Raw genomic sequence first — 23,567 nt, 5'->3', positions numbered from 1 at the left:
TAAATTAATTTAAATATTTAAATACATGTAAAAATAAATAAATAAGCTACACACTTAAAAAGTAAAATAGAATACTTTGTCAGGGACTTCCCTGGTGGTCCAGTGGCTAAGACCCTGTGCTCTCAGTGCAGGAGGGCCAGGTTTGATCCCTGGTCAGGGAACTAGATCTCACATGCCTCAACTAAAGATCCTGAATGCTGCAGAAAAGATTGGAGATCGCATGTGCCACAACCAAGATCCCGCACAGCCAAATAAACAAATAAATATTTTTTTTAAAAAATACCTCATCAAGGGGAAAAAAAGGTTAATGAAACAAACACTATTGAACTCTTGGTGATGGTTGAAACTAGATGAGGGTCTAGAGGATTCTTTTTCATAAGAATTTTAGATTTTTCTCACAAAGTCATTTTTTTTAACCTTCTTTTTTGGCCCCATCATGTGATTTGCAAGACCTTAGTTCCCTGAACCCATCCCCCCTGAAATGGAAGTGTAGGGTCCTAACCACTAGACCACCAGGGAGGTTCCTCACAAAGTAATTCACAAAACAGGACAGTTTCAATGGCAGGAAGGCATGTCATCCCATTCAGGTACTTAGAATTACAACTGCTGTCAGCTGGGATGAAAAATAAAATGAAGGAGAAAAGAGTCAAGATGAGGAGGATTTCCCGAATCCTTTATTATCAATCTCCTTTCCAGATGCAGGGAGGGCCGCAGAGAAACAGACTGAGATCACATCTCCTTCCAGCAGCCGGTGGGGCTCAGGGGTCCTGTTCCTCCCAGGTCTGTCAGCCCAGCTTGATGAACAGCAGTAAGGTGGCAAGAATTCCTGGCAGCTGAAATGGGGGAAGAAAGAAACACTGAACCAACATAAGGCATCTCTGGAACCCAAATTTAATACGGAGATACATCGTGATTTAGAAAGGTCAGGGCAGGGTGTGACAGACAGACAGCAGAGGGACTCTCAGGGCCTCGGTGGAGGTAATTGGGACTGTTACCACAATAAACCTCATCAGAAGGTAGAAGGAGGAGGCGTTTTGCGATGCACGTCCGTCATTCTCCCTTTGTTTTCCCCAGATCTTATCGCCACCACCTTCTTTTGTTCACCCCTTGGGTCCTGAAAACTACATTTCCCAGAATCCCCTGCTCCCGAGGGTCGCGAAGAGTCGGACACGCACACCTGCTCCCTAAATTCCAGTTAAGTTTGGCCAATGGGAAGTACCAATAGGAGATGGCTGGGCAGAAAGAGAGGTTGGAATATTCTTTCCCCCACTCCCTCCTCTCTTCTGCCCACCCTGAGCTCTGCAAGGTCACAGCTGTGGGCAGATGGCTTCTTATCCTTGGCTCTTGCTCTCCCTACCCCTTCAGGCATAGGAAAAGAAAAAGCTTCCTACGTGGCTAGCCCTCATTCTCCTTAACCCTGCTGATACTTCCACAAGGGGCCCCTGAAAACTTTAAAACTTTTTTTTTTTTTTAATATGGACCACTTTTTTTAAAGTCTTTGCTGAATTTGTCACAATACTGCTTCCGTTTTATGTTTTGGGTTTTTGGCCACAAGGCATGTGGGATCTTAGCTCCCTGACCCTAAAAATGTCATAAAAGGGCCCTCTAGGACTTCCCTGGTGGTCCAGTGGTTAAGAATACGCCCGCCAATGCAGGGGACATGGGTTCTTTCCCTGATCCGGGAAGATCCCACACGCCACAGAGCAACTAAGCCTGTGCACCAAAACTACTGAGTCCTTCTCTAGAGCCCGGGGGCTTCAACTACTGAAGCCTGTGTGCCTAGAGCCCATGCTCGGCAACAAGAGAAGCCCCTGGAACTAGAAGCCCTTGCGCTACAAGGAAGAGTAGCCCCTGCTCACCGTAGCTAGAGAAGGCCTATGCACAGCAGCAAAGACCCAGCACAGCCAAAACAAACTAAGAAATGAGTAAAACTAAGGGAAAAGTCATACATGCTATTGCTAAGTCGCTTCAGTCATGTCCAACTCTGTGTGACCCCATAGACGGCAGCGCACCAGGCTCCCCCATCCCTGGGATTCTCCAGGGAAGAACACTGGAGTGGGTTGCCATTTCCTTCTCCAATGCATGAAAGTGAAAAGTGAAAGTGAAGTCACTCAGTCATGTCCGACTCTTGGCAACCCCATGGACTGCAGCCCACCAGGCTCCTCCGTCCATGGGATTTTCCAGGCAAGAGTACTGGAGTGGGGTGCCATTGCCTTCTCCAAAAGTCATACATACATACATACATATATATATATATATATACATTATATATATATGTATGTATATATATATACATACATACATTATATATATATAATGACTGTGGGGGCTGAATTCTGTTTCTTGCTAGGATCTTGACTGTTTTGACTTCCCTGGGGAGGATAGTGTGATATAGTTTGCAAACAAATATTCAATATAAATGTGTACAATGAAAAAAAAATCCATTTAAAAATATGAATCAGACAGATGAGACTCGTCCGTATCTTGGCCAGTGGTAATCTGCAGAAAAACAGTTTTGTGTGAAGCTTCCCAGGTGGCTCAGTGGGTGAAGAATCTGCCTGCCAATACAGGAGACGCAAGAGATACACGTTCGATCCCTGGGTCAAGAAGATCTCCTGGAGAAGGAAATGGCAACCCACTTCAGTATTCTTGCCTGGAGAATCCCATGGACAGAGGAGCCTGGCGGGCTACAGTCCATGGGGTCACAAAGAGTTGGACATGACTGAAGGGACTGAGCAGAGGCATGAAAAATCAATATGCGGAAAATGTGAGAAAAACTTCCAGGGCTCAAGGGGATGGACATTTTTTCTAATTAACAGCTTTATTGAGATGCAATTCATTTATCATACAATTCACCTTTCTAAAGTGTATAGTTAAGTGGTTTGATTCCTTTACATTTAACGTAATTGCCAAGAAAGTAGGATTCATATCAGCCACTTTGCTATGTTTTCTATTTGCCTTTTTTGTTGCTCTTCTTTTATTCATTCATCACAGCCTTCTGTTCTGTTGAATATTTTCTTTTCAAATATTTATTTGTTTAGCTGTGTCGGGTCTTAGTTGCAGAATGAAGGCTCTTCATGCAGCATTCAGGCTTCTCTAATTGTGGTGCCTGGGCTTAGCTGCCCCAAGGCATGTGAGATCCTAGTTCCCCAACCAGGGATCAAACTCACCTCCCCTGCAATGGAAGGCAGATTCTTAACCACTGGACCACCAGAGAAGTCCCCATCTGCTGGATATTTTCTAGTGCACCATTTTAATTCCCTTCTTGTTTTCATTATATTTTAAAATTATTTTCTTAGCTGTTGCCCTGGGGAGTACGATGGACATCTTAACTATTCATAATCTAGTTTGGATTAATACTAAATTAATCAGTACCTCTGTCGTCCCCTTCTCCTCTTGCCCCCAATCCCTCTGATCCCACTCGATGGACGTGAATCTGAGTGAACTCTGGGAGTTGGTGATGGACAGGGAGGCCTGGCGTGCTGCGATTCATGGGGTCGCAAAGAGTCGGACACGACTGAGTGACTGACTGAACTGAACTGAATCAGTACCATACAAAAACTTAACTCCTATATAGTTGTGTTTTCTCCAACATGCTCTGTGTTATTCTTGTCATGTAAATTACATGTAAATTAAATCTTCATATAAGCACAGTTTTATGGCTGTTGCTCTATGCAGTTGTCTTATAAATGAGGTAGGAGACTAGCTTTACCAACCATTTCTGTCTTTTGTCACTGCTGTGTCTCAGTGTTCCAAACAGTGCTTGGCACACAGTAAGTTAAAGGACCTCGGTGTGTCCCAGAGAAGCTGGAACTTACCTGCATCACTGCTGCCGCCAGACAGCCCCCACTCAGGTTGGCGCTCTGAGTCCTGGTTATTTTCAGGAGCTTAGGGAAACAGCCCTGGGGAAACAAACATCAAAGTAGGAGGGACCAGGTTAGGGACTAGTGGATTCCAAAGTGAAGTCAAGGTCACTCAGTCGTGTCTGACTCTTTGCAACCTCATGGACTGTACAGTCCATGGAATTCTCCAGGCCAGGATACTGGAGTGGGTAGCCTTTCCCTTCTCCAGGGGATCTTCCCAGCCCAGGGATAGAACCCAGGTCTCCTGCATTGCAGCCGGATTCTTTACCAGCTGAGCCACCAGGGAAGGCCTGGTGGATTCCAAGGCCCCATCAACCCCTACAGGTCAGATTTTTTTCACAAAGTAATTTATTCATTTTTTAACTTTTATTTATTTATTTTTGCCTCACCCACTGCATGTGGGATCTTAGTCCCTTGACCAAGGAGGGAACCCGTGCCCCCTGCAGCGAAAGTGCAGAGTCTTAACCACTATACTGCCAGGAAAGTTCACCAACACAATTTTTATAGAAGTCAGTAGGAGGAATTCCCTGGAGGTCGGGTCGGATAGTTAGGACTCTGCTTTCACTGCTGAGGGTTCAATCCCTGGTCAGGGAAGTAAGATCCAGCTAGCCCCTCGGTGTAGCCAAAAAAAAAGTCTCTGGCCTCAGGGTCTACCAAGGTGATGCCTGTGTTTCGTGGGTGTTCAGTTGATCATTCGTGTCTGACTTACAATCCCATGGACCACAGCCCGTCAGGCTCCTCAATCCATGGGATTTTCTAGGCGAGAATACTGGAGTAGGTTGCCATGTCCTCCTCCAGGGGATCTTCCTGACTCAGGGATTGAACCTGGGTCTCCTGCATTTCAGGCAGATTCTTCAAAATCTCCAGTTACCTCCTGGTGGATGATGTCTGCAGACACGTTGTGTCCATCACAGTCCACGGTCCCCAGGGATTTACAGCAGCTCCAGGGGTAGGTGTGACCTGTCACCCTTTCAAAGGAGGAGCCAGAAAAATCTGTGTAATTCTTCACTCCACAGCACTTGAGCTTCAGAGAGGAGAATAAACACTTGAAGACTCCCTTTCAAATATCGAAATAATCCAAACAATAGAAATCACAGTCACCATGGCTACTGTTTAGAGCAGGCAGTTGCATTATTCCAGGGCCTGTGTTAAGCACCGCCCTTTCTCCCCCCATCGTGGCTCAGAACCCTCTACGACTGTCATCTTACCTGAGGCAAAAGCTGAACTCTTCACCATGGCCCCTGGGGCCTGCATGATCCTCCCCATCACCTTCTCACCTCCCTGCTAGGTCCCTTGAACTCACCCAGCTGCATATTGGCCTTCTCTCTGTTTCTTTTTTTAAATTATTTCTTTATTCATGGCTGTGCTGGGGCTTCGTTGCTGCACGTGGGCTCTTCTCTAGCCGCGATGCGTGGGGGCTACTGCTTGTTGTGGCGCACGGGCTTCTCACCGCAGTGGTCCCTTCTGTTGCAGAGCAAAGGCTCTCGGCTCAAAGGCTTCAGTAGCTGCAGCTCTTGGGCTCTAGAGCGAGGTCTCCGTAGCTGCGGTGCGTGGGCTTAGTTGCCCCTTGGCATGTGGAATCTTCCCAAATCAGGGATTGTACCCGTGTCCCCTGCATTGGCAGGCAAATTCCTACCCACTGTGCCACCAGGGAAGTCCCTCCTGTCTGTCTTCTTTCTTTTTTTTAATATTGACTGTTTCTTTTTATTGTTTGGTTTTTGCTAAGCAAAGGGGATGAGACGAGATGATGGTGGTGGTGATTCACCTGCTTCAGTCGTGTCTGACTCTTGCGACCCCATCAACTGCCACCCACCAGCCTCCTCTGTCCGTGGGATTTCCCAGGCAAGAATACTGGAGGGGGTTGGCATTTCCTTTTCCATTTCTCTCTGTTTCTTAAGCACACTTGGGAAGCGTCAGCCTCAGAGTCTTTAGATGGCTGTTTTTGGAATGCTGTTCCCTCAGCTACCTGCATGCCTTACTCCCTCACTTCATTCAGGTCTCCAGCCCTGTATCAGTCAGGCCAGGCTAAGTGATGCTGCATAACAGACAGGTCTTCAGTCTTAGCAGTTCATCTCTCACTCACATGACATGCTCATCCTAACCTGGCAGGAGAACTCCACTTATCAAGGTCTCTCAGGGACTCAGGCTGGTGAAGCAGTCACCATCCAGATGGTTCCACTATTGGGGCAGAAGGAAAAGAAAGGTCTAGAGAGCCCTGCACTGACAATTACATAATTTGGCCAGGAAGTGACTCATATTACTTCTCATTGGCCAGAACTCATCAACGATCCCCAACTAACTATAAAGGACTAGGACAGGCCATCCACTGTGTGTGAAAAACAGATGACAACTATATCTAAGAGTAAACAAAAGCCTCTCTTTCCCTGCCTTGGTTTTCTTCACACTTAGCACTCCTGACACCAATGTTTACCTAGTGGTTTCTTGTTTGTCTCCCTACCCAAGTGTCAGTGACACAGAGCAAAGGAGTTTTGTTTTGCACCCTGCTTTGTCCCTAGACACCTGAATACTGCCCAGCACACAGTGAGTGTTCAACAAAGATCCATGGAAGGACAGCCACCTAAATGTCCATAGACAGAGATGTGTTACATATATACGATGGAATACTACTTAGCCATAAAAAGAATGAAATAATGCCATTTGCAGAAATACGGATGGACCTAGAGATGATCATACTAAGCAAAGCAAGTCAGAGAAAGGCAAGTGTCATATGACATTGCTTATATGTGGAATCTAAAGAAAAAGTAATACAAATGAACTTACAAAACAGATAAATATAGATATAGAAAACAAACTTACGGTTATCAGAGGAGGGATAAATTAGGAGTTTTGGGGATTAGCAGATACACACTGCTATATATAAAATAGATAAACACAAGGACCTACTGTATAGCACAGAGAACTGTATTCAATGTTTTGTAATAAGCTATAATGGAAAAGAATATGAAAAAACTATGCCTGTATAACTGAGTCACTTTGCTATACACCAGAAACAAACACAAAATTGTGAATTAACTATACTTAAATTTAAAAAGATTAATGGAAGGATTGTATGAATGAATGAGAGGTACTTTCCACTATCTCAAACTTCAGAAGCCAAAACAGGGATGCAGGCAAGTCCCCTACCCATCATGTGACGCCTCCAGAGCCTGAACTTGACCCCATACCAGTTCCTGGGCCCCAAACTCAGACAGAAAACATTCCTACAAACAGGCGATGGCTTTTCCCTTTCACATGCTTCCGGGCCTCACAGACCCTTCTCAACTATCTGCCTCGAAAGCTTAGATGACACATGGAGGCCGGTCCTGCTCTTTAAACACGAAGACTAAAGAAATAAATCCTGGGGACTTCCCGGGTGGTCCCGTGATTAAGAATCTGCCTTCCAAGGCAGGGGACGCAGGTTCGATCCCTGGTTGGGGAACTCTGATCCCGCATGCCATGGGGCAACTAAGCCACAGCGCCTCAACTATTGATCCCGTGTACTACAACTGGAGAGAAGTTTGCTCATCACAATGAAAGATCCCAAATACTGCAACGAAGACCCAATGTAGCCAAATAAATAAATACATATTAAAAAAGGAAATAAATCCTAACACCTCACACCCTGCTGATGGGAATATAAAATGAGCAGTTGCTGTGGAAATCAATTCCTCATAAAAAATTAAATGTAGAATTATCAGATGATCCAGCAATTCCATTTCTGGACATACACCTAAAAGAATGGAAAACAGAGACTCAGAGAGATATTTGTACACCTGTAAACCCAAGTGTCCATTGACAGTGTGTGTGTACTGCTAAGTTGCTTCAGTCGTGTCCAACTCTTTGCAACCCCATGGACTGTAGCCTGCCAGGCTTCTCTATCCATAGCATTCTCCAGGCAAGAACACTTGAGTGGGTTGCCGTGCCCCCCTCCAAGGGATCTTCTTGACCTGGGGATCGACTCTCATCTCTTATGTCTCCTCCATTGCTAGGTGGGTTCTTTACCTCTAGCGCCACCTGGGAAGCCCCTGTCCATGGACAGAGAAATAGATAAATAAAATGTAGTCCACCCATACAAAGGAATATTATTCAGCCTTAAAAAAGAAGGAAATTCTGACACCTGCTATACCATGGATGAACATGGAGAATGCTTAGTGAAATAAGCCAGACACAAAAAGACAAGTACTGCAAGATTCCACTTAGACAAGGTTCCTGTGTCTGAGAGCACTCAGTTGCTCAGTCATGTCCGACTCTTTGCAACACTATGGACTATGGCCCACCAAGCTCCTCTCTCCATGGGATTCTCCAGGCAAGAATACTGGAGTGGGTGGCCATTTCCTCCTCCAGGGGATCTTCCTGACCCAGAGATAGAACCTGCATCTCCTGCATTGCTGGCAGATTCTTTACCAAGCCCATATGAGGTCCCTAGACTCTTGAGAATCCCTTGGACTGCAAGCAGATCCAACCAGTCCATCCTAAAGGAAATCAGTCCTGAAGGTTCATTGGAAGGACTGATGTTGAAGCTGAAACTCCAGTACTTTGGCCACCTGATGTGAAGAACTGACTCATTTGAAAAGACACTGATGCTGGGAAAGATTGAAGGCGGGAGGAGAAGGAGATGACAGAGGATGAGATGGTTGGATGGTATCACCAACTCAATGGACATGAGTTTGAGTGAACTCCGGGAGTTGGTGATGGCCAGGGAGGCCTGGCGTGCTGCAGTCCGTGGGGTCATAAAGAGTTGGACACGACTGAGCAACTGAACTGGAGTCATATTCCCAGAGCATTGTAGAATGGAGGGTGGTGGCTGCCTGGGGCTGAGGGAGGGAGAAGGAGGCTTTGTGGTTAAAGGGGACAGTTTCAGGTGTGGAGAGGCAGGTTGCACAACCATGTGGATGTGCTTAATGCCGCCAAACTGAGCAATTAAAAATGGTTAAGACGGTAAATTCACGTTATGTCTTTTCTTAATGTGAATCTCACCTTCTCCATGACCACATTCCATCGCATGGAATAGTCATCTGGCTCCTTGTAACCTCTGTAATTCTTCCTCAGGGTCACGAAGTTGTGCTCCAAGGCCACTTCTCGAACCTCAGCGATGAAACGGGGAGCGGTGAGCAAAGAAAACAGCAAGGTGCCCATTTGGTGAGGTTTCTTGAGGACTCAGGGTGGGGGCGGGGAAGGGGACTTCCCGTCTGCTTCCTTCCTGGCCCCTCCACCAGCCAGGGGTCTGCGCTGAGGGAGGAAGAACTCAGGCTACCGTCGGGCCTGCCCCCCACCCCCCAGAGGGACACAAGCAAGAGCGTGGGTGTGGAGCCCAGCTCATGTGGCTGCGTTCATCCTCGCAAACCGTTTTGAATCATCTGCTCTTTTGAATCGCCCACTCGCCCGCTACGCCCCCGACTGGGTTGCAATTCGATTAGGGACTTGAAAATCATCTTTAGCAACTGAATCTCTCTCTGCACAAAAGGCGCGACTTTAATTTTCTATGTGCGTGCGTGTGTGTGTGTGTGCGTGTGTCTAAATAGAGTTGTTTAAATTTAAAACCTTTTTTTTTTCCCGCAAAGAGGTAAAATAATCCCATGGTTCAAAATTCATAAAGCACAGACGGTAAATCATGAAAAGTCTCCCTCCCACTTTTTTCTTCCAGCCGACAAGTTTCTCCCACTCCATCACAGGGTTACATTGTCCTGTGTCCCCAAAGAGATACACTCTGTGTGTCAAAGCAGAGTACTCTCCTTATTGTTCTCCTTGCTTCCTACTACTCTCTCTCACTGTTCCGCATCCGGCTACTCTCATCATTCGGCGTCCGGCTGTTTTCAACAAGTGCATTAGCGGCTCTTCGTAGCCTGCTCAAATCCCGAGGGCTTCGCTTATTTCTGTGTCCGGGAGCCTGACTTCCCGCTGCCAACCACCGAGGTTCTCTACGTGGCCTCTCAGTACGCATGCGCCGTGGGAGCAGCCCTTAAACAATGACTGATGAGAGGTGGTGGATCAATACTGCAGCTTTCTCGCCCCTTGGGTGGGGAAAATAGTTGCGTGCTCTTTGCGTCCCAACCAGGATTGATCCCAGTTGTGCGGTGTAAGCTTTTAGGGGCTACATTCCCTTCCCTGCCTCACTGCTCATGCCCCCTACTGGTGCTTCTTGGGATCATCACTCAAACCAGGAGCCTTCAAATCCTTGTCTCAGGGTGGGCCTCGCCGGAGGTAAACAAGAACTACGTTCTGGAGAATGTAGCCTCTGTACATAGAGCCTCCTCCTTCCTTCTTTCCAGCTGCATCAGGCTCCCTTGTCTGGATTATTATAAATTATAATCCCCTCCCCCCAAACTGATGTTCCACTAGGACAGAAGCGATCTTCTGCACATCCTGGTATATGTATGTCATGCTGCCCACAAACAAGCATATCCTTGGATGATTCCTAGAGACCAGATGGTTGGGTCAAAGCATACGTGCTTTGCCATTTTGATGGATATTGCTAAACAGCCCTCTATTTTGAACTCATTTCAAAACCGCAACAATTTTCACAGCGTTTCCCATTACCATCCCCCGCAAGCCTCACCGCAAATGCAGGAGAGAGGTCAGATGAACCCAGCAGGTTTTTTGAGGACAGCCTTGGCGGAGAGAGCTGAGGTTTCTGGCTTGGGCACCCTATCTCTAGAGACTCAGTCTCCCACCGTCACCAGATCTTGGAGGGCGTGGGTGCCTGGCGGGGGCGGGGTGGGGATGCGGCCCGCGGAGGGGAGGAGGTGGGGCTCCATTGGTTCCATCTATTTCTAATGTGGAGTGGGAGAAGCCGTACTGTACCTTACAACCGGGAAGAAGGCAAGGATCACCGTGGCAGCCATGATTTCCACAGTGAGGATGATGACCATGACCAAGAAGCCCTGGAAGACACGGGGCGGGGCGGGGGGAGGGGGGCGAGGCTGGGAGCCTGCTGGGAGTCCTCCCACCCCAATCCCCGCCCCCAGGCCACCCTGTAGCCTCTCCAGTTTGAAAGACTTCACTCCTGGCACTGGGTGGTGGTGGGCTGGGAGGTGGGGTGGGTGGCGGGGGTAGCAGGGTGGGGGGGTTTGGGGGGGATTTTATTTCTTCCCTGTGTCATTTTCCTGGATGTCGTTCAGGATGCTGGCAGCAGGGTATTCCTAAGAGCTAATAGCTAGAACCCCGTTTCATGTCCAGCACTTTCTGGGAGTCCCAGAGCCCTAAGAGGGGACTTCTGACTCTGTGTGCAGACAGCAGGTCCTGAGTACGTGCCAAGTCACTTCAGTTGTGTCTGACTCTTTGCGACCCCATAGGCTATACCCTGCCGGGCTCCTCTGTGCATGGGCTTCTCCAGGCAAGAATACTGCAGTGGGTTGCCATGCCCTCCTCCAGGGGGTCAAACCTGAGTCTCCTGCATTTCCTGCACTGGCAGTGTGGTTCCTTAGCACTAGCACCCATCTAGGAAGTCCAGATAGCAGGGACGATAGAAAAGCAGGAGGGACAGTAGGGACAGAGAACAGAGGCAGGAGGGCATTCCCCAGCAGTCCAGTGGTTAGAACTCCATGCTTTCACTGCTGAGGGCCCAGGTTCAATCCCTGGTCAGGGCACTAAAATCCCACAACCTGTGCTTTGTGGCCAAAGAAGGAAAAGTTGCCGGGAGAAGAAGCAGAGCTGATGAATCTCAGATATGTAAATTGGGGGGAAGGGTGATAAGACTGAAGGGGAGATGCCAGATGACAGGTGGATGAGCGCCAGGGAGAAAATACCAACATATGCTGCCCCCTGCTTCCGATGAAATTCACATGCCTAGGGGGAAACAGTGGGAAATACTGTGAAGGGAAGGGGTGTCCAAGAAAGGTCAGCTACTGGTCTCCTTTCATCTGTTTCTACCTATGCCTATTATTACTATCAGTCCCATGGACAGCAGATCAAACCAGTCAGTCCTCAACGAAATCAACCCTGAATACTCATTGGAAGGGCTGATGCTGAAGCTGAAGCTTCAGCACTTTGGCCACCTGATGTGAAGAGCCGGCTCATTGGAAAAGACTCTGATGCTGGGAAAGATTGAGGGCAAGAGGAGAAGGGGGCGAGAGAGGATGAGATGGTTGGATGGCATCACCGACTCAATGAGCATGAGTTTGAGCAAACTCCGGGAGATGGTGAAGGACAGGGGAGCCTGGTGTGCTGTAGTCCATGGAGTCGTAAAGAGTCAGTTACAACTGAACAACAGCAATAGTGTTTCCCAACCTCTGGGTGAGTGAGGCATCCAGAAGACAGATAGCCGGGCATTGAAAAGTCCTATTGGTGACTTCTTCAGAATCTGTCCTGAGTCTACCCACTTCTAATGCCCTCCAGGGCCCCAGTGGGTCTAGCCCAGACTATCTCCCATCGGGACAAACACAGTCCTTCCACTCCGGTCCTCCCCTCACGGTGTTCCCTCCACAGCCACCAGAGGGCGCATCTGTCAGGGCACAACTCTGCTCAGATCCCTCCGTGGCTCCCAATTCCATCAGAAGGACTTTACTTTTGTGGATGAGGTCTCAGAGGATTTGGATGGACCGGAGGCCGAGGGTAAAGTCGATTGAACTTGCCAGTGGGTTGGACTGTGGTGTGAGAGTGAAGACTCTTTGATCCTTCCAAGTTAAACTATGGATAAAATAGTGCCCACAGGGACTTCCCTGGAGATCCAGTGATTAAAACTCCCTGATTCCACTGCAGGGGGAGCAAGTTCCATCATCATATGCTGGGCTTTAAGGCTAAAAGGCAAAAAGTGCCCCCCCCCCATGCTATTGATCCTGTATGCATCCTAGACAGCATATTATAAAGCATATATTATTAAAGCAGCATATTATAAAGACAGCATATTATAAAGACATCAGTTTGCAGACAAAGGTCTGTATAGTCAAAGCTATGGTTTTTCCAGTAGTCATGTATGGCTGTGAGAGTTGGGCCATAAAGAAAGCTGAGCCCTGAAGATTTGATGCTTTTGAACTGTGATGCTGGAGAAGACTCTTGAGAGTCCTTTGGACAGCAAGATCAAACCAGTCAATCCTGAAGGAAATCAACCCTGGATATTCATTGGAAGGACTGATGTGAAGTTGAAGCTCCAATACTTTAGCCACCTGATGCGAAGAACCAACTCATTGGAAAAGACCCTGATGCTTGGAAAGATTGAGGGCAGGAGGAGAACGGGATGACAGAGGATTAAATGGTTGGATGACACTACCAACTCGATGGACATGAGTTTGCGCAAACTCCGGGAGATAGTGAAGGACAGGGAAGTCTGGGGTGCTGCAGTCCACAGGGTTGCCAAAGGTCGGACACGAACATGACTGAGAGACTAAAGAACAACAACATCCTATAGGAGAGAAAATGAAATATTGCAGGCACAGGACTGGTTCAATAAATACTTGTTGAATGAAGTAATCAAGAAAACTAGAGATGATAGATATTCAGAGACATCGAGAGTGAGGATGGATTCTTTAAGAGTGGGGGATGTTGACTCCCTAGGAGATGGCTAGAGCAAGGATCACCTTGAAACCTCTAAATCAAAACCACTGGAATTTTACAGCAACACAGTAGGGGAAGATGCTGGAGGCAGGGACTTTCCTGGTCCAGGGGTGAAGAATCTGCCTTCAATGCAAGAGATGCCAGTTTGATCCCTTGTCTGGGCACTAAGATCCTACACACCGCAGAGCAACTAAGATGCTGTGCTCCAACTAGAGAAGGAAAGATCCTCCCTACCCCAACCAAGACCAGACAGAGCCAGAAAAAAAAGAGAGAGGGAGTGCTTGTTTAAAAACAAAACAAAAAAGGTGTGGAGACAGATTCAACTTAAAATGGGATGATCAGTTCAGACAAGATCATAAGAGAAGTGGGAATGGGGGCTCCTGGAGCTGCAGGCTGGGGAGACATTTGGCCAAGGCTGCATGTAAGGAAGAGTGAGACACGTAAAACCTGTGACATGATCTGATGGTCATGCTCAAAACACTCATACTCCATGCATCTGGCCACGCACTTGTGCTGCGTGGCAGTTACTATAGTGTTGTCTTCATGGGGGACAAATACCTGGGCCATCAGCACAGAGCAGTGTGCACTGAGCAGATCTGAGCATAATGGAAACTAGCAAAGACAGAGGAGGACTGGATGGGCCAGGCGGTAAGTGCGATAGTATGTCACACAACTAGGAAAAAAAGAAAAAGAAATCAGATCCCTACCTCACACCACACACACACAATCAAACTCCCAAAGACTGAAGAGCTGAGAGTGAGAAAGGAAGAATTAAAATCACGGGAAGAAAACCTAGGAGGGTATAATTTATGCACTTGGGTAGGGGAGGGGTTCTAAATGAGACCCATCATAAAGAATAAGACGGGACTCCCCTGGTGGTGCAGTGGATAGGAACCTGCTCACCAGTGCATAGGACACGGGTTCAATCCCTGGTCCGGGAAGATTCCACATGCCTCAGAGCAACTAAGCCTTGCAGCACAACTACTGAGCCCACACGCTGCAACTTCTGAAGACTCGAGCCTATCCTCTAGTCCTAGAGCCTGTCCTCCATCCACAAGAGAAGTCAGAACACTGCAACAGAGAGTAGCCCCCTGCTTGCCACTAGAGAGTTGCACACAGTGATGAAGACCAAGCACAGCCATAAATAAACAACTCTTTAAAGTTATTAAAAAAAGAAAACGATGTTTGCATCTGGTGTTCTGAAAAGACACCATAAACACTATAAAATAGGAAGCATCAAAGGAGTTTAGAACACCTGCAAGGAAGGATTCAGACATGATGGAGGAGTTGTGGGGTCTGTGTGCAGATGCAACTTACAAACAAGAGGGTGCCTCTGCTTTCCTTGGCTGCTCCATGCCACCTGGCGAAGCCAAGCAACACCGTGACGCTGCCCATCACCAGGCACAGGCAGCCAACATGAAACAGGTATGCAGAGGACAGCCCAAGGACCTTGGTCAGGACAGCCCCTCTGAAATTCACATAGATGCTCAGACCAATGAGGACCATGCCAGAGAGCTTTAGAACAGAAAACAGGGGGAAGCAATCTGTTAGTTGTATACAAACCAAACTCCTGGAGGAGGCAACGAAGGCCAACAAAATCAGCAAAAACATTTCAAAACTCATAATGCCCAGAGCTGGTGAGGATGTAGAGAAACTTTCCATACACTGCCGCCAGGCAACAGCCTTTTTTGAGGGAAGGGGCAGGAGGATATTTTGTAATTGGTATTTTAAACCTTCAAGGTTTTGTGGTAAAACTTTTTACCCAGAAATTCCATTTCTGGACATTCAACCTAGGAAAAATAGTCACATATGATGAGCCTCAGAACCAGGGAAAAATGTTGGAAATAATTGAAGCAACCAGTAATGCAGATTGGGTAGGTAAATCATGGCACCGCCTTGCAACGGGATCCTAGACAGTTATTTGGCACCACCTTGCAACGGGATCCTAGACAGTTATTTTAAATGATGCTTGTAAGACAGAGGGTGGCACATTTTTTTTTGGAAAAGTCCCCAACATTGTGAGCTTTGCAGACCATACATTCTCAATTGAAATGACTCAGCCAGTGTATCGGATTGCAGCCACACGTGTGTGCGTGCTCAGTCACTTCAATTGTGTTTGACTTTTTGTGACCCCATGGACTGTAGCTGCCAGGCTCCTCTGTCCATGGGATTCTCCAGGCAAGAATACTGAAGTGGGTTGCCATGCCCACCTCCAGGGGATCTTCCCAACCCAAGGATCAAACCCACGTTTCATGTGGCTCCTGCATTGCAGGCGAATTCTTTACTGCTGAGCCACCTGGGAAGCCCCGCCATACACAATTCATAAACAAATTTATTTTATTTACAAATAAATTTTATCTATTTACAACATTGTACTTCACCGACTTCTGTTGCAGGAGCATGTTTATTGATACACAAAAATGTTTTTAAGGCCTATATTTAAAAAAAAATAGATTGTCAGCAGTCATAGTCCTTGGTATTTATCTCACAGAGTTGAAAACTTATGTTCACATAAAAACCTGCACATGGATGTTTCTAGCAGCTTTATCCATAGCTGCCAAAACTTGGAAGGCACCAAGATGGCCTTCAGCATATGAATGGATAAATAAACTATGGTACATCCAAACAATGGACTATTGGCATGAAAAAAAGCGTGAGCTGTCAAAGCCGGGAAAAGACATAGAGGAAACTTACAGGCATATTGCTGTTGGAAGAAGCCAATCTGAAAAGGCTACATGGTTTATGATTCCAAGCATATGACATTCTGGAAAAGGCATAACTATGGAGACAGAAGGAAGGTCAGTAGTTGCCAGGGGCTGGGGGCGGTGGGGGGTGGGTGACAGGTGAAGCATAGAGGATTTGTAGGGCAATGAGACTATTCATACGATGCTGACATGGTAGATACACTTGTGAAAAGCCATCAGATGTACACCAGGAAGTCCCTGGCAGTTCAGTAGTTAGGACTCCATGCTTGCACTGCAGGGGGCACGGGTTTGATCCCTGGTTGGGGACCTAAGATCCTGCAAGCCGGAAGGCACGGCCGACAGAGAAAACCACGTACAATGTACAAGGTTATAGTGATAACAGTGTCTTGCCTGCGTGCTCAGTCGTGTCCGACTCTTTGCAGCCTGGTAGACTGTAACGCGCCAGGCTCCTCTGTCCATGGAAATTTTCAGGCAAGAATACTGGAGTGGGTTGCCATTTCCTCCTCCAGGCGATCCCCACCCAGGGACAGAACTCTGGCATCTCCTGAATTGGTAGGCAGATTCTTTACCACTGTGCCACCTGGGAAGCCCCTGATTTCAACGTAGGTTCATTATAACAAATGGACCACTCTGATTTGGAATGTTGACAGCAAAGGAGGCTGTGCATGTGTGGGGGGCAGGGCTTACGTGCGGAGTCTTGGTACCTTCTGTTCAATTTTGCTGTGAACCTAAAAGTTCTCTAAAAAGAAGTCTATTTAAAAGGAGGAAAAACTTACAATTTTTCAAAAGAGAAAAAAAAATGAAGATTGTAAAGCAGTCGCATACCACATTTATGTTGCTGTTTTTAAAGGTACATAGAAAGGTCTGGAAGGATATAATAATGATATTTGTTGAGCCATGTTCCCATGACAGGCGTCAGCCTTTGAAATGCGTTATCTTGTTTCAGTCAGTTCAATTCAGTTCAGTCGCTCAGTTGTGTCCGACTCTTTGTGACCCCTTGAATCGCAGCACGCCAGGCCTCCCTGTCCATCACCAACTCCCGGAGTTCACTCAGACTCATGTCCATCGAGTCAGTGATGCCATCCAGCCATCTCATCCTCTGTCGTCCCCTTCTTCTCCTGCCCCCAATCCCTCCCAGCATCAGAGTCTTTTCCAATGAGTCAACTCTTCGCATGAGGTGGCCAAAGTACTGGAGTTTCAGCTTTAGCATCATTTAATTCCCATCAAAATGATGCCACACAGGTGAAGAGAGTAGGAGTAATATTTAATTTCCTTCTCTTTCCTGGCAACCTTTCCTCATACAGTCTTACTGTTGAAAACGAAGACTGCTTCAGCAGTGCACATTTCAGGTTCCTTTTTTTTTTTTTTTAATTTGTTTGCCCCGGGTCTTAGTTGTGGCATGTGAGATCTAGTTCCTGGACCAGGCATCAAACCCGTGCCCCCTGTGTTGGGAGCACAGGATCTTAACCACTGGACCATCAGGGAAGTCCCATGGGTTACTTTGTAGTAAGAAAAAAAAAATGGTTTGAAAAATGTAAAGGACCAAGAGCAGAACCATTCTCTCCTGCCTTTCCAAACAACTTTCATTTTCTGCAGGGTTTGCCTTAGAGCTGAGTTCTTCCACCATTGACCCCCAGGTCCCCCAGAGTACACAATTCTGCTTGATTTAGCAGCTCTGGGTTGGTGGAGGCGACGCCTGTTCCCAGTGCATCCTGCTCCTCGTCCGTCTGCCCTACATCCCTCCTGGGTCCCTGGGGACCACAGATCCGGATGCCAGCGAATTTGGATCAACTTATTTCTGTCTTTGAAGGAGCCAGCCATGGAGGAAGGGCTGCAAAGCCCCAGGGTCCAGGTTGTGACATACTTAGAGCAGTAACACCACTGAAGAAAGAAAACAGTTTCTTCAAGGAATAATATGGAGTGTGCGTTTCAGCCATGTCAGCCAGACTGGGGTGCCCTGACCGGTTAAGCCAGCATCTTCCTAAACCTCTGGGCTCCTGTTTCCCAAGATGGTAGAGGTCTGGGGAGTGGGGTGGGGTTACCAAAGCTGACCTGCTCTGCCCCTCTCTCTCCCAGCTGCCTGATCCTCAGCTGGGGAGGGGCCCCAACAGCTGCCCCTCTTCAATCACAGCCTTCATCACATCACAATCAGATGCTGGAGTGAGGCTCCCAGCACCAGGGAAGCGAGTGCCCCGAACTGCACCCTGCTGGTTCTTCATCAGGAATGGAGAAGTCACTCTGTTACGCCCTGCCCCCAGATGCTACCCAGGACCTACAGGGATAATGCTCAACGTTATAGTGGTCAACATTATTGACCACTCATGTGGCTGATGCCCCTGCTGACTGGGGCCTCCAAGTGGATACGTGTGTGGGCCGTCCAACTCATGGCTGTGTTCCCACAGCCTGGTACACAGTGGTGCTCAAGAAACCGCTGTGGGATGAATGAACGAAGAGGTTCCATGAAGCAGGAATCCAGCTACAAGCCATCGGGTTCCTCAGCCCCTTGCTTACACATTAGCTCACTGGGCTCAGACTTCTTAAGTGGCTCAGAGAGGCCGCACAGGAAGCAGGGCCAAGGCTGGGCTTGGAAGCTCCAAGACTGACACAGAGGTAAGAACCTCGGTCCCCTTCCCAGCTGACAGCCTGTCCTTCCTGCATCTGAGGCCTCCTTGGCCAGAGCTGATGAAGATATCATCCTAAAGCCAACTGTCATTGATCAGTGGGTCTTTCTTGATGATGAAAGAAGCAGAGAGGGCATTTCAGGGCAAAAAAGTGCAAGCAGGCACTGAAGGCCCCCAGGCCCAACGCCTGCAGCCACTAGCCCTCGCTGTCTCCCGGACCGAAGTCCGTCTGGGTCCAAAACTGGGGGCCCCTCTGTCCAGCCCCTAGGCTGGAGTGGGTCTGTGACCAGGTCCTGGAGGGCTCAGGGGTTCCACGATCTTCTGTGATCCCCAGGGCACAACTCAAAGAAGAAAAGAAAAGAAACTTTCCATTTGAATTCATTTAATGAATATTGTTTGTCAAACTGCCTGATTCTAGAAACACGTAGAACTAAGCCGGATGTTCGTAGAGGCGTGGCTGTCTCCTCCCCAGACCGCGGGTCACGTTCACAGCTAGGAGTGTGTCCTTCCACATCTTTCTCTGAAAGGTCACTTTGGAAAAGAGAGCCCCGGCGCTAGATGCTGGGGTAAAGAAAACGCGGGCGCAAATGTTTGGAGAACACCAGAGCGAAGCAGGACAGGAGAGGGGTGGAGTTAATGAGCGCGGGGAAATGAAGGGTGGGTAAGGACGGGGAGGGTGGGAGGCAGAGTGGTGTGGCCTCAGGGGCGCGGTGGAGCGCCTGCCATCCATGGGACGCTGGAATTGGGGAGCTAGATTAGATGCAAGAGGCTGCAGGAAACTCTCCGAGGCGCCTCGCCCCCGCGGCAGCCCCGGCCCCGGCTTCCGTACCAGGCAGTGGCCCAGATCCCGGCCTCTCGCACCCCCTGGTGGCCATCATCGGAAGCACCTGTGCCCCGGCCCTGGCGCCTCCCAGCCAGACACCTCCCAACGCGTCTCCCATCTGCACCACCCGTCCCAACCCCTGAGCACTGCCTCAGCCCTCAAGTGTGAGGGAATGGAGGGACGAGAACCACTCCCAAGTCCCTCCAACACACACCCATTGAATTAATGCGGAGAGCCAGAATAGTGCAGGCATCCGGCGAATTGTAAATTCAAGACACGGACCAAAAAAAAAAAAAAAAAAAGCATGCAGAAAACTAGTGCAATTTATCAGACATAGTTCAAAGGTTCTAGCAAACAGTGAAAAATTCCCCTTGAAGGATAGAACCCAGGGATAGAACAGAGCGATTAGGAGGACACTGAACTACCACAGTAGAATAACAAGAGTCACTCTAGTATTTCCTTAATTACAGGGCCTAGGCTGTGTTGAGGGGTTTCCGTGGCGGCTCAGACAGTAAAGAATTTGCGTGCAGCACAGGAGACCTGGGTTCGATCCCTGAGAGGGGAAGATCCCCCAGAGAAGGGAATGGCTACCCACTCCAGTATTCTTGCCTGGAGAATTCCATGGACAGAGGAGCCTGGAGAGCCACAGTCCATGGGATCCCAAAGAGTCGGACACGACTGATCAACTAACGCACATACATACAGAGGCTGTGCTGAGAGTCCTGATGTATTTCTCCACATGCTTGGTCTCCTTCCTTATATTTTAGAAGTTTTGGAAAAGCACGATTTTCAAGAAAACGGTGTCAGATTAAACATACATTTTTAAAACGTTTATAAAAAAGGAGACAATGTCTTACACACACAGCATTTATATCAGTAGCCCATGTTGGTCTATGAACTGTCCTTAAATGGATGCATTTGTCATCAATAGCAATAACAGAACTCTCACGACTTTTTAAAGCATATGGATTGGGGGGAGCGGATATCCCCCATAAGAATTTCTACGACAGATTTATTCAGACGCATATAGACCGATAGTTAAAACCTTGCTTGTTAAATTTTTCTTTTAGTTTTTATTGGAGTTGCTTTGCAATGTTATCTTTCCACTGTACAGCAAAGCAAATCAGCCATACATATACATATACATATATTGGGCTCAGCGATAAAGAATCCACCTGTTAATGTAGGTGACGTGGGTTCAGCACCTGGTTCGGGAAGATCCCCTGGAGGAGGAAATGGCAACCCACTCCAGCATTCTTGCCTGGAAAAATCCCCTGGACAGAGGAGCCTAGCAGGCCACAGTCCACGGGGTTGCAAAGAGTCGGACATGACTTGGTGACTAAGAGCAGCAGTACATATATGCCCTCTGTTCTGGACTTCCTTCCCATTTAGGCCGTTACAGGGCACTGGGTCGAATTCCCTGTGCTGCACAGTAGATTACCCTTAGTTATTTTATATGCAGTATCAGCACTGAACATCTGTCCATCCCAATCTCCCAGTTCATCCTAGTCCCCTTTTCCCCCTCTAGGCGAGTGATCAGATCTTTTCTGGAAAGGGCCAGAGAATAAATGTTTCTCACTTGTCGTTCCACTGTTGAAGCCTACACAGTGTATAAATGAGCGCTATGTAAATACATGTAAATGAATGGGTGTGACCACATGCCAAAATGTTATTTACAAAAGCAGGTGGTAGGCTGTAGTTTTTGCCAACACTTGCTCTAAAGCCTAGTTTGAGTTAGTGAATGATTAGAAATAACTTAAATGCCTTCACAAAGGGGCTGGTTAAGTATGGCACGGTCCAACGATAGGAAAGTGTTAGGGACGGATTTGTGTCCCCTCCCCCACAAAAATTCATATTGATTCACAATCCAGGGAGAGAGACCTCACTAGAAACCAACGCTGGCACGTCGATCTTGGATTCCAGCCTTTAGAACTGTGAGAAAATGACCGTCTACTGTTTAAGCCACCCTGACTATGCTAGTTTGCTATGGCAGCCTGAGATCACACAGAAGTTATATCTGCAGCTGAGGAAATGAAGGAGAAGCAGCAAAGGTAATTTGGTTTTGAAATGAGATCTTCAAATCATAGTCCTCTCTCTCTCTTTTTCTTTTCCTTTTAGTTTATTTTTGGCTGCTCTATGTCTTCATTGCTTCGTGTAGGCTGTCTCCAGTTGTGCCAACTGGGGACTACTCTCCAGCGAGTGTGCAGGCTTCTCTTTGCGGTGGCTTCTGTCATTGTGGAGCATGGGCTTTAGGGCTCTTGGGCTTCAGTAGCTGTGTCAAACAGGCTTAGCTGTTGTTCCACAGCATGTGGGATCTTCCCGGACCAGGGATCTAACCCGTGTCCCTTGCGTTGTCAGGCAGATTCTTAATCACTGGATAACCAGGGACGTACCATGGTCTCTTGAGTGAAGAAATAAAGTACAGAGCCACGTGTATGGATGGAATACATACTTAAACAAACGGTGATCCATCCATACCATGTAATATTATTCAGTCTTAAAAAGGTATATGAGGCTCTGATGCATGCTACGATGGGGATAAAACCTCCAAAATAGCACGCCGAATGAAAGAAGCCAGACCCAGAATGCCATGGATTGTTGATTCTGTTTATAGAAAATGTCCGGAATAGGCAAATCCATAGAGACAAAGCAGATTTGTCATTGCCGAGGGCTGAGGGGAGGTAGGGAATGGGATTGGCTGCTTTCTGGGGGCATGATTCCTTTCGGGTGGTAAAAAGGTTTTGGAACTAGATAGGGGTGGGGTTGCCCAACATTATGAATGTACTGAATGCCACAGAATTGCACACTTTAGAGTGGTGTATTGGGTGTTATGTGAATTTCACCTTTAGTTCAGTTGGTCGCGTCCGACTGCGACCCCATGGACTGCAGCACACCAGGCTTCCCTGTCCATCACCAACTCCCGGAGTTTACGCAAATTTATGTCCATCGCGTCGGTGATGCCATCCAACCATCTCATCCTCTGTCATCCTCTTCTCCTCCCGTCTTCGATCTTTCCCACCATCAGGGTCTTTTCCAATAAGTCAGTTCTTCGCATCAGGTGGCCAAAGTATTGGAGTCCATGGGTTGCAAAGAGTCAGATGTGACTTAGCCACTGAGCACACGTGTATATATAAAGTGGATAACTAACGGACTTCCGTGGTGGCCCAGTGGTGAAGAATCTGCCTTCCAGTGCAGAGGACCTGGGTTCAGTCTCCGATTGGGGAACTAGATCTCACATGCCGAGGGTCAACTAAGCCCGTGGGCACCACAATTACTGATACCGTGCGCTGCAACAAAGATGCTGCAGCTAAGGCCTGATGCAGCCAAATAAATAAATAAATAAAAATAAATACTAAAAAATAGATGGCTAGCTGTGAAAAGAAAAGAAGCAAAAAGCAAAGGAGAAAAGGAAAGATATAAGCATCTGAATGCAGAGTTCCAGAGAATAGCAAGGAGAGATAAGAAAGCCTTCCTCAGCAATCAATGCAAAGAAATAGAGGAGAACAACAGAATGGGAAAGACTAGAGATCTCTTCAAGAAAATTAGAGATACCAAGGGAACATTTCATGCAAAGATGGGCTCGATAAAGGACAGAAATGGTATGGACCTAACAGAAGCAGACGATATTAAGAAGAGGTGACAAGAATACACAGAAGAACTGTACAAAAAAGATCTCCACAACCAAGATAATCACGATGGTGTGATCACTCACCTAGAGCCAGACATGCTGGAATGTGAAGTCAAATGGGCCTTAGAAAGCATCACTACAAACAAAGCTAGTGGAGGTGATGGAATTCCAGTTGAGCTATTTCAAATCCTGAAAGATGATGCTGTTAAAGTGCTGCACTCAATATGCCAGCAAATTTGGAAAACTCAACAGTGGCTACAGGACTGGAAAAGGTCAGTTTTTATTCCAATCCCAAAGAAAGGCAATGCCAAAGAATGCTCAATCTACTGCACAATTGCACTCATCTCACATGCTAGCAAAGTAATGCTCAAAATTCTCCAAGCCAGGCTTCAGCAATATGTGAACTGTGAACTTCCAGATGTTCAAGCTGGTTTTAGA

At 47.5% G+C, this 23,567-nt stretch overlaps 1 protein-coding gene across 2 annotated transcripts; it reads right to left on the bottom strand.

Annotated features, from left to right (window-relative positions):
* Positions 1-655: 655 nt before the first annotated feature.
* TSPAN16 (tetraspanin 16) lies at positions 656-17,994 on the bottom strand. 2 transcript variants are annotated; one of them, XM_069589256.1, is made up of 7 exons: positions 17,929-17,994; positions 14,670-14,867; positions 10,670-10,744; positions 8,841-8,948; positions 4,735-4,887; positions 3,819-3,902; positions 656-833 (listed from the first exon to the last, which is right to left on the bottom strand). In XM_069589256.1, exons 1-7 carry the CDS (start codon positions 17,992-17,994, stop codon positions 786-788), a joined length of 732 nt encoding a protein of 243 aa, XP_069445357.1. In that variant the 3' UTR covers positions 656-785. The 2 variants fall into 2 exon arrangements, with proteins under 2 accessions (XP_069445357.1, XP_069445358.1); XM_069589257.1 differs by lacking the exon at positions 10,670-10,744.
* Between the last annotated feature and the right edge of the window lie 5,573 nt (positions 17,995-23,567).

The sequence above is a fragment of the Ovis canadensis genome, chromosome 5 (assembly GCF_042477335.2).
Source record: "Ovis canadensis isolate MfBH-ARS-UI-01 breed Bighorn chromosome 5, ARS-UI_OviCan_v2, whole genome shotgun sequence".
NCBI classification, from domain to species: Eukaryota; Metazoa; Chordata; class Mammalia; order Artiodactyla; family Bovidae; genus Ovis; species Ovis canadensis.
The sequence above is the reverse complement of the archived record's forward strand: the minus strand, read 5'-3'. Positions and strand labels throughout refer to the sequence as shown.

Coding starts and splice junctions, on each gene's coding strand:
- TSPAN16 (XM_069589256.1), bottom strand. CDS start 17,994: ATGGCTGAAACGCACACTCCATATTATTCCTTGAAGAAACTGTTTTCT. Junction 8,949..10,669: donor TCCTTGCCTTCTTCCCGGTT/GTAAGGTACAGT, acceptor TTCATCGCTGAG/GTTCGAGAAGTGGCCTTGGA. Junction 3,903..4,734: donor CAGACATCATCCACCAGGAG/GTAACTGGAGAT, acceptor TTGTTTCCCCAG/GGCTGTTTCCCTAAGCTCCT.